Below are 15,799 nucleotides of genomic sequence, written 5' to 3'. Positions count from 1 at the left end.
GACCTCCAGATACCAGTTTTCTTCTCAAACCGGAGGTCTGGCTGTCTCACGTGCACAGCCTGAAAGAGTTTTTCTACCACCAGGCACAGCTCCACTCCCTCGCACCTAACAGAGGCCTGGTTCAGAAAATCTCAGGACGCTAAAAGCCCCAAATCAAGGTCCTCAAGAGAATATTCAGTTTGTTTATAGTGTACGGACGCTTGAACATCAATAATGTGAAACGGAAAGAAAACCATAAAAGGTGCCGGCATCAGCCAATGTGGCCTATTTCTGGTCCTAGTAGTACTATTATTAGCTATATCGTTTTTGAACAAGTCCCTTAACCTGAGCTTCCTTTCACTGGCCAAAGGGAGTATTTGGCTACAAGAGACTATTGTTTTGGCATGAATCCAGACAAGCAAAAGGATAAAAGTCCTATGAAAATACTATACAAAGCAGATAGAGCAAGGAATTAAGAGACTTTTTCAGAAGGTAGCACACCTATCTTAACCTCTCCAGCTAGCTCTGGAAGAACAGACTGAAGCCACCAAACTGACCCAGCACTACTTCTCCTGAGTTATACGTGAACAACAACAAGTCCTACCCTACCCTTAAAGAGCAGTAGAAAAGTTAAGCAGACAAGTGCTAACAGTGCCTTGCAGAAATGCCTTTGCTGATGTACGTTTATGAAACAGGCAGGAAATGTAGGGCCATGCTTGGGTAATAAAGTGATCTATAAAATCTCTCCCAAGGAAGATGGGTTAGTTCAGCTGCTAAGACTCTCCCACCACCACCCTCCATGGCTCACAAGCAGGGATGGACAGGAAGTAAGCTAGGACACTGCCCCCAGGAACCATCCTCCTCACCCTTCCCTCTGTACAGTCTCAGCCTCTGCTCCAACAACTGTGGAAAAGTATCTACAGAAAAGCTGTTCAGAGAATGCCAAGTTATTGCCCTCTGGGAACTTTCAAATGTCTAATTCCCAATATGGACAAAGCTTGTAAGGAGCAGAAGTAACACAACAGGTCTGAAGTCAGGACAAACAAAGTCTGGACCCTGCTAGGTCCCTGAGATAAGTAAAAATCTCTGGGGCTTTTTATGTTTTAAAAAATCAAAGCTGAAAATAAATCATTCCACAAAACACATGATGTGCATTATACAAATAACACATTACTCAAAAAAAATCTGTTATTCCTCATTTCATATAAGGACTATGTAAACTGGACTCAATATAGATACAAGAATTTTATCTAAATGCACCGAAGAGTTTCTGATAATCAGATATGGCAGTACACTTAAAATTTGGCACATGGCTCTAGAAAGTTCCAGACCATGGGTTAAAAATGAAGTTAGAAAAACATGCACTCAGTCTGTATTTTTTAAAAGGCAAAGAAATCATTTACTCAAAGTTTCCATTTTTGCCTCCACATTTTCAACTTTTTTGTCTCTCCTCAGAGATCTGACCACCTAAATAACAATTTAGGATAACGTCTCAAAAGTTGCCAGTTAATCTGAGGCCTGTCCTTCAGACTATTACTTTCAAAATTTCCAAATCTGGTCAAGGTAAAAGGTAAATGATGATCTGTACTCAAGTGTTGAACTGATGGGTACTTTATAGAAGATGCTTTATAAATTTGTGAAGCCCACACTTCTTCTACAAGCACCTACACTTTGTACCTTCAAGGGAAATATCAACTACATAAGCCACAAGAACACTAGGGTGGCTTGAGATGCTCAGAGAGATGTGGAGTTAAATGCAAAGCAGATCTTCCCCTCCTAATAAACACTCAAGTCCAATTCCGTCACTACTCTGCTCAAAACTCTTTGGTGGTTCTCCCTCACATACACTATAAAACCACACGTACCATACCTTTTCGGATCCCTAACTGCTCTCAGGCTCATTTCTGCATCACCCCCACCCAGCTTTCTCCTCTAGCTAATCTATGTGATTTCCCTAACACCCGCTTTCAAACTTCCGACAAAAGTATGAACTCTCAGCTTTCCTACTATCATAAAACCCACACCCCAGAATGGTACTGCAGATATTTTAAACAGAGCACCCACCAAGAGGCAAGCCTGTAGCCAAGCTTCACTCTCCCATTCCTGCTTCCATGCTCTTTCTTTCTCTACAGTGGGGAGCAGATTTATGCAGTCTATCTACAAGATATTTCCTCATGTTCAGAACATTTATAAATGAACAACTTAAATGATGAATAAAAACCAACCCCATCCCAGATAATCCTGAACCAAAAAGAAGGTTGAGCCAGAAAAGTGTTTCCAGTATGAATTTTACCGTGGCTGCTACACATTCAACAGTGGCAAAGGGAAACGGTTAAAATTGTTACCTCCTCAGGACAGGGTGCTGCATTTCATTCTAAATGCATTCTCAACTAAACCATTCTATATGATAACCATGAGTTCATTAAAAACAGTTACACCTTTTCTTAATATGCAATTTGGAAGACTACGGAAAGTTAAGAGTCAGGTAATAAACATACTCAGTGATAAGTTAATTCATTAATTTTAAAGATTTTACAGATATAGATAGAAACTTAAATGGTTAAAAGATAAGTCCAAGATTACAGAGCCAGTTAAATCACTTAAGCAATGCCAGGGAGGGTAAGATTTCAGAAATGTAGTTCTATATTCCTCCTAGATTAAGGATATAGTTCATGCTAAACAGCAAAAGAGTCTGCAAACATGACATTTACTGAGAAAAGGATAAGCTAGGAAATGGTATAAATTTAACAAAAAATTAAAAGCAATACAGTAGCTTAGAATAAAGGTTTATTAAGCTTTACTTAATTGCTCTCTAATAAACTGAACACTTTAAGGAATAGATATTACTATTTGTAATTAATATTCCAATTTTTTATAACAGTTTTTCCATACAGACTGAAATGGCAGTTTAATTAATTTAATATGAGAAATTCCAAATTAATGTATGTCAATTAATAATTTTTAAGCCAAGGTAAGATTTAATCTGACTTACATCTGAATGATTAAGAAAAATCGATTTAATCAAAACCAAATCTAGGCAGTTTTTCTATGCTGGTAGCATTTCTAGACAGGGTTTCTTCTGTTGTGAGACAGAAGACATGGATTTCTAAGGGTAGTACCTATCAATAATGCTGAAAAGTTCTCTATTCCTTGAGATAATAGCTCCTACTACTTTCAGATGAAGCAAGCCCACTTTGTGGAATAAAGCTTCCTAGGCCCGTTGTAGGAGGGGGAGGAGGTGGAAGAGATGCTGGGAGTCAAGATATCCATTTTACTGTGTATGTGATATTCTCTTATTCACAGTACTTGATGTGGGGGGAAAGGCTAAGTATTTTCAGAAATGAATGCTTTTACTCTGCTAATTATGAATTTAAGTCTGATGCCATTAACCTAGGCAAAAAAATACATTTTCCTTTAGGATTGGAAAGAATTGTGCATATACTCCCTTTTTACTACCCTCCTTAATATCAAAAGTTAAAAACATCTTGTAATATCCACTTTATTTACCAGCTGATTATTAGGGACAACGCGGGTAGGCTTAACCCATCATGACTGTCTCCTGTGCAGTTCAAGGATGGTGTGATGTCACCAGCAATGTAAGCTGCTGGGACATTAACCCAACCAGGAAAAAAAAGTGATCCTCATCTTGAACCTTTAACCTATGAATGCTGCTATTCATAATAAATAAACCTCTCTCTAACATGAGGTGAACATATTAAGTTTTTCTAATTTCTAAGCCACACCTCTTAAAAAGTGAAAACTGCATGAACTGCTTTTTACTCCGAATACTAAACTAGCATTCAGCACGCTCAAAAAAAAAGCATGGTTAATATTCCAGTTAAGTGAATTATCCAGAAGAAGATTATCAAGGTAAAAGATGAAGACAAATGGAACTTTGCATGCAAAAATACCAAGTGTTTAGAGAAACCATCTATTCAAAAAAACGTACATTTTGGTAGTTTCTAAGTGCTAGGTCTTAGACTCACTGTCACAAATTACCTAGAAAGCATATTAAAAACAGATTCCTGCATCTCACCTCTGGACACTGATTGAGTAGGTCTGAAGTGGGTCCCAGAACCTGTACTTCTAACTCACTCTCCTTGTGATTTTGATACAACCAAGTTTGGGAATAACTGCTTTAGGATTTCACAGTGCCTGAGGGACTTTGCTTTACTCATTGCAGAAATACTGAATATTCGTCATTTATTCAACATACCATCCCTCTATTGCACAAAACCCTACTGGGCTAATGCTACTAGGAAGCCCCAGGAGAAACTGCTAAATAAACCACCTTTCACAGCACTTGATTCACTGTTTTAATATTCCAATCTATAAAATGCATAAATGCTAGGTGGTCTGGAAGACATATGAGAAACCTGAACTCAAGGGTGCACAAACACTTGTACACTTGTACATAACGTATACATGAATTAATCTACTGCAGCTTTCTAATGGAAAGCATGGTGTCACGGCAAGAGTTTTAGTGTAGATATCAAAAGACAAGGATTTGAGTCACAGCTCTGTCTTCAACTGCCTGGTCTAAGCTAAACTCTATGACCACTACCTAGGTCTCAACTCTTTTACTGGGGGCAGAGGTTAGTGCTTAAGTCTAAATCATATATGGGTCCCTTCGACCCCAAAACTTCTGTGATTCCTCATGGGTAAAGAGAACATATTTCAAAGAAGGGGGGAACCCAACACGAGTTAGAACAACCCAGGAAGGCAGCAGCTGAAGAAAGAACTTCAGACAGGCTCTAAAAGATGAGATGATTGCTGTTAAACTGAGTGAGAGGGACTTCCCTGGTGGTGCAGTGGTTAAGAATCCGCCTACCAATGCAGGGGACACGGGTTCGAGCCCTGGTCCGGGAAGATGCCACGGAGCAACTAAGCCCGTGCGCCACAACTACTGAGCCTGCACTCTAGAGCCTACGAGCCACAACCACTGAGCCCACGCACCACAACTACTGAAGCCTGCATGCCTAGAGCCCGTGCTCCGCAACGAGAAGCCACCGCAATGAGAAGCCCGCCAGCAACAAAGAGTAGCCCCCGCTCACCGCAACTAGCGAAAGCCCGTGCACAGCAACAAAGACCCAACGCAGCCAAAAATAAATAAATAAATTTATTTTAAAAAATAAATAAAAAATAAACTGAGTGAGAAAGAGTATGCCAGGAAGTGGGAGCTGTATGAGCATATATGCAGAGGCTGGAAATAAGATCTGCTTGCAAGCAAAAAGCCAGTCTGACTACCATAGAGAACAGTAATAACACTGGGTCACTCCAAAGTTAAGCCAAATGATATGGTAAAAGAGTAGGGGAATATGAGAGAATTTTGAGTGAGAAGCAATATGAGGAAAGTGGTGTTTTTTGACGGTCACAACCAGGACGGACTGGAGAAAGGAAAAAGAGACTAATTTACAGAATACGGACCGGAAAGGCTTAAATACAACTTCCAAAGGGTACTTAGAGCAGTGAACACTAGGAAAAACCTGGCTCAGATGTTGTATAAGAACACAAGACACATCTAACTGAAAATAAGGGGGGAAAAAACACACATAGAAAGAACAAATAGACAAAAATGGTGCTATGTAGTTTTGGAAAATGGTCTGCTTTGCCTCAGAGAAATGTGGGCCAAATTGAGGACACCAGCTGTTATCTGGTATCTTTGCAGGAACTGAATGGGGGTGGGGAAAGAAGTAGCCTGCTGTTACCCACCACCTCCATCCCCATCTCAGAAAATCCAAAGAAAAGTAGCAGATGCCACATGTGGCGTAAAAGCCACAAGGCATTACTGTCCTTTCTTCCACGTATTCTGCCTGAGCAGCTGGGCCCTGAAGAGAAGGCCGGGTGATGGACAGTGAGGAAGCAGCTGTCACCAATGGTCTCTGTGCAGGCCATGGGTATTTCTTCTATGGAGACCTGTTTCCCCTGCATTTCTACCTTCTCGTGGACCTTACTGCAAAAGAACTGATTTAGAGCAAAAGAGCTGACTCAGTAGAATGAAATGAGGGTGATACTTCTGGAATGGAGAAAAGGGTATGTCAATCCAACCATCTATTCCATTTTCTTCTTAACCACCACTCAGGACCTCAAAACTACGATAAATTAGCAGCAATCCTGAAGTCAGTTTAAGTTGGGAGCCTCACAAAAATCTGCAGTAGGATACAGCATTCACAAAACAATCTGACGGTAACTGGACATTGGATGTCTTCTTTTTAAGGACACTTGATCATTACACTTAACAGTACTATTAAAAGGTTAATCTCTGTGACACAAACAGAGAGCGTGCAAAGAAGTGTGGACAATTAGAAAAAATCATCCAGATTGAAAAAACAAGGTCAAAATAAACAAGTGTTTGCAATCTTAGAATGGATTAGAAATCTAATAATCAGACGGTTTGTACGTAGGACATTTTCTTGACCAAGAAACATGCAGAATCTCGGACATCTTACATCCAAGTATATTTGGGGGCCACTGCATACAGTTTCCTTTAGATGAGACAGTGGTGGGAGGCATTTTCCCTCTGGGCCAAAAAATATAAAGAACAAGATGTCAAAACTACCCAGGGCTAGTGAATTACCTTAACTGACAACTCGGAGAGAAGCAACTTTTTTTTTTTTTTTTTTTGCGGTACGCGGGCCTCTCACTGTTGTGGCCTCTCCCGTCGCGGAACACAGGCTCCGGACACGCAGGCTCAGCGGCCATGGCTCACAGGCCCAGCCGCTCCACGGCATGTGTGATCTTCCCAGACCGGGGCAGGAACCCATGTCCCCTGCATCAGCAGGCGGACTCCCAACCACTGCGCCACCAGGGAAGCCCTGAGAGAAGCAACTTTTAAGCACAAAGATGACACTGCATTTCCAGATACCTGAGAAAATGAGCAGAAATCTTCTAGACACGTCTCTAAGCAAGATGGATACCACAGTCAGCTGTGACTAACTTCCCCTTACCACTCCAGGCGATGGTCTGAGCTGAGTTCTTAAATCAAGGGTGGAAAATAGGTTCCAACTTGAGTCAATTGACAGAGGTTGTCTGGAACACTATTTTGAAAAAAATACTTGGGAGCCTCATCCAGACTCAGTGAGAAAGACTGATGCACTGGGCAGGAGAGGGAAAACTGATGGCACGTGAACTAAGCTTCTGCCAGAGGCAACGTCCCTTTCATATTCTAAAGGAAAAGAAATCTACACAGCAAACTGGATTAACTTCTTATCCAGAGAGAATTTACATCAGAATTTCAAAAATTCAAAAAAGCAGGAAAAACATCCATAAAATTATTTACCATTTGTCTTGAAAAGAAAACTGTAACAGAAAAAATAACCTGTGTGGCATGTACACTCTTCTAGTCAGTCTCCTCAAAGTAAACTGAATCTGCCAGAACAGAGTCAAGCTACAGCCCAAGGACATGTTTTCCTATGACCCAAGAACTAAGAATGATTTTTACATTTTTTAATGATTGGGACAAAATTAAAAGACTATTTTGTGACACATGAAGATTACATGAAATTCAAGTTTCAGTGCCCATCAATATAGTTTTATAGGATCACAGCCACATCTATTTGTTCATATGGAGGTTATATCTTCTTTCAAGCTATGAGGGCAAAATTGAGAAGTTGTGACACAGACTGCACGGCCGGCAAAGCCTAACATATTTACTACCTGGCCCTTCACAGAACAAGAATGCCAACCCCTGTGCTAGAAGAAATGGTATAAGGTTTCTTCAAATTATAGGCAAGTAATTCTCTATCAAAGAAGGAAATTTAATTCAGTAAGTTTCACAAAGTACTTATCTGAGAAAGTTGCTGCTCTGTCCCTTTGTTAACACGTAAGTAATTACATGTAGTACTCATGAATAAAGTTTCCCTCATCATGCAACAAACAAAAAAATTCTGCTATGCCTCCCAGAGAAGTGTCCATATGGGCACAAAATGAATAAAGGAAAGAACTGCAAGTAGACCTTAATTCTTTTAACCTCTGTTCTGCAAGCAGATATTAAAAAAAAACAAAAAAAACCATAAACTTACTTTTATTGTTTTGGTTTGAAGTCTCAATCCATTCAAGGTGTTGATAGCTTTCTCTGCATCCTTAGGGTCAATGTAGTTCACAAAGCCATATCCCAAGCTCTGTCCTAATGAAAGGGAATGGGAAAAAGGCATACGTTAGCTCTACACCACTGATGACAGACATCCACTTTCATTCTGGCATATGGTCTTGTCATTAATGCCAGCACACTCTCTCAACAGAAAAAAAAAGTCTACATTAATTCTTCTAGAAATATACATGTGGCCTTTTTTCATCTCCTGTCTATTACAGTTGCAAGTTTAAACATCAGTTAGAACTCAGCAAGCTGTGCTGTTTAAAAAACACACATACCCAAAGTGTTCCATCATACATGTCCTGCCTGAGCCAGAGCACCCAGCAGCAAGGCAACATTCAGCTTCGGAAACTGTGGGTGCAAGTCTCCGCTGAGCTGCTGTGTGGGCTTCATGGGCACGACTTTTTCGGCTTCAGTTTCCTTACCCATAAAATTGGAAAGCGAAAAGCATCAACCAAGAATCTGTCAGTGTTCTGTACACATTACCCTGACAAATTTACAGCCTTTACCAAGTACAATTATTTCAGATTCTAAAACTGTGGAGAATCGTGAGTATGTGTGTGTGTACATGTAATATATGTGTGTATATGCATAAGTACATTAATTTTAGAGGAGCTTATTCAAATAAACTGAATCCAATTTTCTAAAAGGGGTCTGAAGACCTAGCTAAGGAATACAGGGAAATATGAACACAAAGATTTACACTTGAGGACATCCAAGCCCATGAGAACATGTGGAAAAGAAAGAAAAGCATAAAGAAAGATAAAAAACAGAATAATTCTGGAGTAAGAGTTGCTTCCAAATGAGTCTATTGTTGCTTTTATCCATCATCTGAGCCCTCTCGCCTCTGGCTCACTGATGTGTCCCGACTCTATAGGAAGTAACAAGAGATCGGAATCAATGGAACGCACAGACAAGTAAAGCCAATCCTAAAGGTCTCCATTTTTCAACTAAGGGCAAGTTTCTCAGTTTGAAAAGGCGAGAAACACTATACGGGTGGTGACAAAAATGGACATTAAAAAGATTTAGTCTACTAAAAGTCAAACCAAACCAATTGAGGGTTTCCTGGAAGATTCCCAGTAAAGGTCCAAATACTTCTTATTAATTACCATTTTTGGATCAATTTCATAGCAAAAAAAAAAAAAAGGGATTTTTTTTTTTTTCTTTTAAGCAGCACCTTAGGTCCAAGTGGTTATGAATACAGATATTTAGAATAGGCTAACCAGAGTGGTCAATGTGGTTCTTTATAAGTATACAAAAAGAGAGAGAGAGAGAGAAGGCTAAACACAATGCCTAATAACCATGAAAACTTGGGATTATATTTTGGGGACCACAATAATTTTGAGGGGATAATCATTGCTAGCTTATACCCTTTTATCAAATTATATTTTTTTCTGTTTTTAAAAAAGGGGGTTAGGAGAGAGCTAAAACTAATTCAGTTCTTTTATTTTTTCTCACACTACTCATATAGATTGTGTTTTACTCGAGGCTCTGTTTTTTAAAAGTTGCATGTGAAACCATTGCATTTTTAAGCATTCAGTTTTTTCCTAATTTGACATTTATCATGTGTCTATTGCATGCCCAGTGCCCTCTTATGAAATGTGCTGCAGTTCTGTTGTCACTGAGCAGGATTCAAATAGGCTGAACATTAAAAAATCTGCTCAAAGAAGCTGTTTATGATGAAAAGAATACAGGCTTTGGAGATAAACACACAGAAGTTCTAATCCTGGCTCTGCTGTTTACCAACTGTGTGACTTTGAAGAAACTACTTAACCTCTCTGAGTCATTAACTTCCTTATTTCTAGAATGAGGATAATTCCTACCCAGTGAGGTTGCTAAGGCAGTGATGAGAACATTCACTATTGACGGAGGTAGACCACTCCAGTCAAAAAATAAAGTGAGGAAAAATAACATATATCTACTACATGTTAAGGAGTTTACATGTATTCATTTAAAATTAAACCAGAAAGATGCTACCAATATAACAGGGGAAGGAAAGGCAAAGTGAACACTGGGTGGTTTTGTCACACTGCTATTCTATAACAAAATTAATCAAATTATCAATTGTACTAGCATTGAGTCCATTTCTCCTACCTACCCTCTCCACCACCCTCACACCTGTATTTTGGCAGCTTCTAATCAAAGTCCTTTCTTAATCTTGGCACACACTGGAATCATCTACTTAAAAAACAAGAACAAAAACAAAAACTAATGCCTGAGTCCCTTTCCCCAAGTTTTTCTTTTTTAATTGGTCTATTATGAAGCATTGATACCAGGTTTTTTAAAGCCTGGTGACTCTAACATATGCAGCCAAGGCTGAGAATCACAGTTTTAATAGTGAGAGATACTCTGAGGCTGCAAATAAGGCTTCTGGGAGCTCTTAGAGGGGCCAGATGCTGATGGTCTGGGCATGCGAAGTGACGCTGCAAGAAGACTGCCTTTTTTACAGATGCATTTTTAAAAAACCAGTAGATGTCTTTCTTCTAAAATCTTCAAGTTATCCATCACTTCAGAGAAACAGTTTACTGCCTACCGAGGTCACTCTCTAGCAGAGCAGTGCCTGCTGGAGTTGGGTCACTGGGTAAAGTAAAAAATCCTAACCTGCTTAGCTGTCTCTTGCCCTGTCCTCTGAGCTCTTACTCCTAGCACATTGTAGGCACTCAAGAAGTTTGCTAAATGCACGAATGAGAAGCGCAGTGGTGTTATTAATTTAACCAAAGGTATTATCATCAATGTCACCATCAGATGGTCTAGCCATTGAATGAATGGGTCTTTGACCTGACCCCCTCAAGCAGCCATGGCTAGTTTTAATGAGGAGTCAACCAAATTTCAACTCTTGGAAATTGAGTAAAATCAATATTTATGCCCAGATGAGCTCTCTGCCACAAAGTTTCTAATTTGCTTAGTGGTAGTATTAGGAAGAGCAACACCTGCCAATTAGTATTTAAGGTAAGCAAAATGTTATTACTACCCTAAGTAAAATAATATGAAAGGAGATATTTGCTGCTAAACGGCTGCATTCCCAAATCCACTGTAGTAGATGCATTAACATGTTGGCATTGGAACTACAAGGGAGTTAGTAACTTCACAGATTTTCATTTTAAAGTGAGTTAATCAAGTCAGCAAATATGTGTTGGATGCTTAAAATACACAGAGGCATCACAAATGATATAAAGATAGGCAAGACTCTCCCCATTCTCATCTTTAAGCTGTGTGGTGTTCTAGTGTTTAATTTTAGCCTCACACTGATCTTGTGAGATACTCATATTCTTCCCTGTAAGGAAGAAATGGTGTCTGAAGCTGGGCAAGGTCAATCAGCTTCCTTAAAGGAAAAAACAGGCATAAAGTAGTGGTCAGGACTTGAATCCAAGACTCTGAAATGCTATGTTCTTCTCCCCTCAATTCACAACTAGTTTATATCTGAACCTGGGTCACCTTCAGTATGCCTGAAATATAATGTAACCACACATTTTCTAACAGAGCTCTACCACAAAAACTTGTTTTGAGACAGTTGCCTACTGTCTCAAATTCCAGTACTTCTTGTGCAAATATCAATTTCAGTATATATGAATTCCTACACTGTTATTCATTCCTATGACAATGTAAAGGCACCTTATTTATACAGTGCCTGTTTCAGGTTATTATGAGTAGAGTTTTAAAAAACAGAAGCAGTAGCAAGTCAAACATCAAGAAAAAATATTTAGCCTGGACCCACTTTTTCCCACTTTTGTATGCATCAGCTAGTAACAGTCATAAACTACCAAGGAAGGCTTGGAAACCAAGCATCATTTAACCATATCCTCCAAATCTATTTTTCACGTCATTCTGAATTCAGAATGTGCATATTGACAATCTCAAAACCAAGAATCACTTCTTTAAAAAACCTATAAAGCTCTACATTTAAATTCCAAGTATAACAATTATGGAAACCAACATGATCAAAAGAAGCTTCTGAACAAAATGACAAAGCTAAGGCTCACCCCAAAAAGCCTTCAAGACAAATAAATCCTGTCTTTAGAAGCCAAAAAATTCCTCTGGTAGCTGAACATCAAGAATAAGGTCAATGCCACTCGTCCCCAGCTATCCTCACAAGCTACTCGTGGTCCCATGCTCTTAGGGATTTTGGAAGCACTAATCTAAGTCTTGGTCCTAATAGTCACAGCTGGGATTCTAAAACTTCACTATGGAGGAAGGTATCTCTACAGTCATAGGACTAAAACCTTCAAAAGCAGGTACTGAAAGCTCCAGCTCAATACCGCACTTCCGCGCATGGTATTCTGTAGACAGTGTCTGTGTGGATGCCTTCTGTTTTGCACCCTTCTTTTTAATCTAAATATATGCCACAGAGAAGGATCACTTCTTCACAAGAGACAGAACAATTACTTATAAACTGTTCCTTGGCATAAGGAGAACAGTTATAAACAGGCTGCTTAGAGCCATGGTCAAGTGATCTAAAGCACAGAGCTGAAACACTCCAAGGCCTCTGAATGGGACTGAGGCACATGGAGAGCTGCACGGGGGTCAGAGCAGGAATAGAATCTGTTTAGTGACAAAGTGCTAGTGGGAAACACAGTAAACTCCAATTTATCCCAAACGGTGCATAATTCAAAGCAGCAGCCGTTCCCTTGCCACCTACATTGCTTTTAATAGCATACTTTAATTACAAATTTAATTGCATATTTTAATTAAAAATACACAATCTTCTGGACCCATTTAATTCAAAGGTCACTTTATTTAGTCTTTTCTATTTCACATGATTATCAATGTCCTAAGTATCAAATTACCCCCTCAGGTTTAAAGGTAAAAGCAATAGATCACCACAATTCTTGATTACAAACCTGGTACATAAATTTAATTTTATCCAACCTATATTAAGTGAGACCCTTCTCAACATGGAATTGTGAAAAATAAAATTCTGTATTTAAAAGTCATCCTAGGGCTTCCCTGGTGGCGCAGTGGTTTAGAATCGGCCTGCCAATGTAGGGGACACGGGTTCAAGCCCTGGTCCAGGAAGATCCCACATGCCGCAGAGCAACTAAGCCCGTGCACCACAACTACTGAGCCTGCGTTCTAGAGCCCGCGAGTCACAACTACTGAAGCCCACACACCTAGAGCCTGTGCTCTGCAACAAGAGAAGCCACCGCAATGAGAAGCCCACGCACCACAGTGAAGAGTAGCCCCCGCTCGCCGCAACTCGAGAAAGCCCGCGCGCAGCAACGAAGACCCAACGCAGCCAAAAATAGATAAAATAAATTTTTAAAAAAGTCATCCTACATATTTCTCACCAACATTCAGCATTCATTTGTTCAGTGATTATAGAAAATCTGCTCTTTGCTAATCCCTGAGGATAAGCAAAGAGACAAAAAATTCCTCTTCGTAAAACTTACATTCTGGTAGAAGGAAACAAAAGAACAAGCTCTACAGTATATATTACAAGAGACTAAGGGCTAAGGAGAAAAAAAGCAGAGAGAGGAGAGTTTGGAGTGCAGGGTCAGGGCTGCTGACCTAAATATAGTGGTGAGCGCAGGCCCCGCCCTGAAGATAACATTTGATCCAACACTTCAAGGAAGTAGCTCATAGTTTACTAGGGAAGCTGTGCAAGCAGATTCATTTCAGTGCAAGTTCTACCATAGGGGTATCACATCCCGTCTGTTCTACCAGCTAAATCTGCTCCCACCCCAAGCCCCAGCCCCTTGGCATTAGCACAGGTCCTCATGTATTATTCTAATTTGGATTATTGCTACAATATCCTAACCCATCATCCCTTCCCTAGACTCCTGTTAACTCCAAAACCAGTCATTCTCAACTGTAATGTTGTCTGGGTTATCTTTCTACAAGAAAATCCCAATCACACTCTGGTTTCCAAGGTCACCAACAGCTTCTTGCTTACTTCTACTACTCCTATACATACGTATACCCTGAAACGCATAATCAGTTCCCTGTGCCTGGAATACACATCTCCAACTGGCCAGCCCTGACAAATCCTTTAGGACTTTCTCTGAGACCATTTCCTGCCACAATTTGTCCCACTCCCAATGCTCACTGTTCAGTGCCCCTCCCTAGTCCTTCCACAGCCTTTATATTATATACCTTTATCTTAATACGTATGGGTATTGAGTCAATTTGGATGTCGCCTCCCTTAGACTGTTGAGCAAGGGCAAGCTGAGCATAGTTCCTGATATAAAAGACCTTAGCATAGATTATTAACATGCTCATTGAAACAATGAATGAACGAACAAGCTAATAAAAAAAGAATGAACAAACGAAGAAACAGCCATCTGCCTTCCAGGAACTTACGGTTTAGAAGAGAGATGCCCTTATAAACATGCTCCCCATGTCCCTACATCGTACCAGATGGTTACAGAACAAAAGGAGACAAGATGCTCAAATGTTACAGTATTCTGTCTTTATAAGGGAGTGATGTAAAGATACATTTTTTCAAACAGTTCATGTAAAATTTTTCATATGAAAATTTTCTACGAATACCATTTAAATAAAATCTCAATTTAAAAAAATAATGTCACCTAGAGTAATTTGATAGATTTACATAAATCTGTTTCACAAATCTGTAAGTATAAATTATGGGATGTCAGCATATAATTTTGTTGAAAGTGCTTTTTCACTAATATAATTAAGTCTGCCGAGACTACTCATGTACAAGTCAAATAAAATGCAGAGTGAATTCTGTAAAAACCTAGTAGTTGAATCAACAATAAAAGGTGACTATGCTGATTGATGTGTATCTATTATTTTATTTAAAGCAGTAGTAATGCTTTATGAAATAAAAAGGACAAAAGCAGCATGACTATTTTCTAAATCCCCCAGTAAGCAGAAACAGGTCACTATGGTCCTCTCTGACAAGCAAGACTATTTGCAATCTGAGGTTTAATAATGTAACACTTAACAACAACAACAAAAAAGCAAATTGGGAAGATACACTGTTTCTAAACATAGTCCCTATATAAAACTGCATCCCTTAACAAAAAAAGCAAATAATTTGATTTAGGAAAACAAGTTTTCACTCCAAGGGGGTACAATTTTTGTTTTTAAAGACAGACCCACTCCTTTCCCTCATTCTAACACCATTCTTCCCTCCTCCCCCAAACACAAAATGAAGTTGTAAATGTGTTGTGTTTCTTCAGATGGACTTTCTGTTCTTGGGCACTGGTTTTGTGTGTCTGTTCAGACAGGCTGTGCACTGCAGCTCTGGCACCACAACAACATGCACCAGACTTTACAAAGGAGCTTTCTCAACATCTCAGATCTGATGTGTAACAAAACCATGCAGGTACCACACATCAGGGGAAAGCTTTGAGAGAATCTTAGAAGAACAGAGGGATGTCATCTTCTCCAGTCTCTCCAAATTTTAATTCCTGACTTAGCCTGAGTCTCCTCAGATGCCAGATGCAGGAGGTCCTTCCATTTAAATATTCAACTAACTCAGGTCAAATTAAACAGGTCCTCCTCACCGCCCTCTAATGGGAAAGATCAAATTGTGAGGCAGAGAACTGGTGAGATCCTATTACTACAGACCAAGCCAGACTCCCTTGAAAGCTCGGAGCATTTTTACCAGCTTCCCAAAGGATATTACCAGGGATTATCACCAGGATGGAGAATTCAACCTAGACACTCACATAATACAGAAAACAGATGGCTCACCAGAAGACTCATCTTCTACCCAACTGCTAATAAAGCTGGCCTGAGACTAAAGAGCCCAATATTTTAAAA

At 39.6% G+C, this 15,799-nt stretch overlaps 1 protein-coding gene across 13 annotated transcripts in view; it reads right to left on the bottom strand.

Moving 5' to 3' along the window:
* Positions 1 to 15,799, bottom strand: part of ELAVL2 (ELAV like RNA binding protein 2) — a 135,898-nt gene that overhangs the window by 32,052 nt on the left and 88,047 nt on the right. For all 13 annotated transcript variants that reach the window (XM_033437736.2, XM_033437734.2, XM_033437739.2 and 10 more), the window contains one exon: positions 8,001 to 8,104. In XM_033437736.2, the coding sequence (XP_033293627.1) occupies positions 8,001 to 8,104 (104 nt within the window). The remainder of the gene's footprint in view (positions 1 to 8,000; positions 8,105 to 15,799) is intronic.

The sequence above is a fragment of the Orcinus orca genome, chromosome 6, assembly GCF_937001465.1.
Source record: "Orcinus orca chromosome 6, mOrcOrc1.1, whole genome shotgun sequence".
Lineage (NCBI taxonomy): Eukaryota > Metazoa > Chordata > Mammalia > Artiodactyla > Delphinidae > Orcinus > Orcinus orca.
This window is presented reverse-complemented; position numbering and strand designations above follow the sequence as displayed.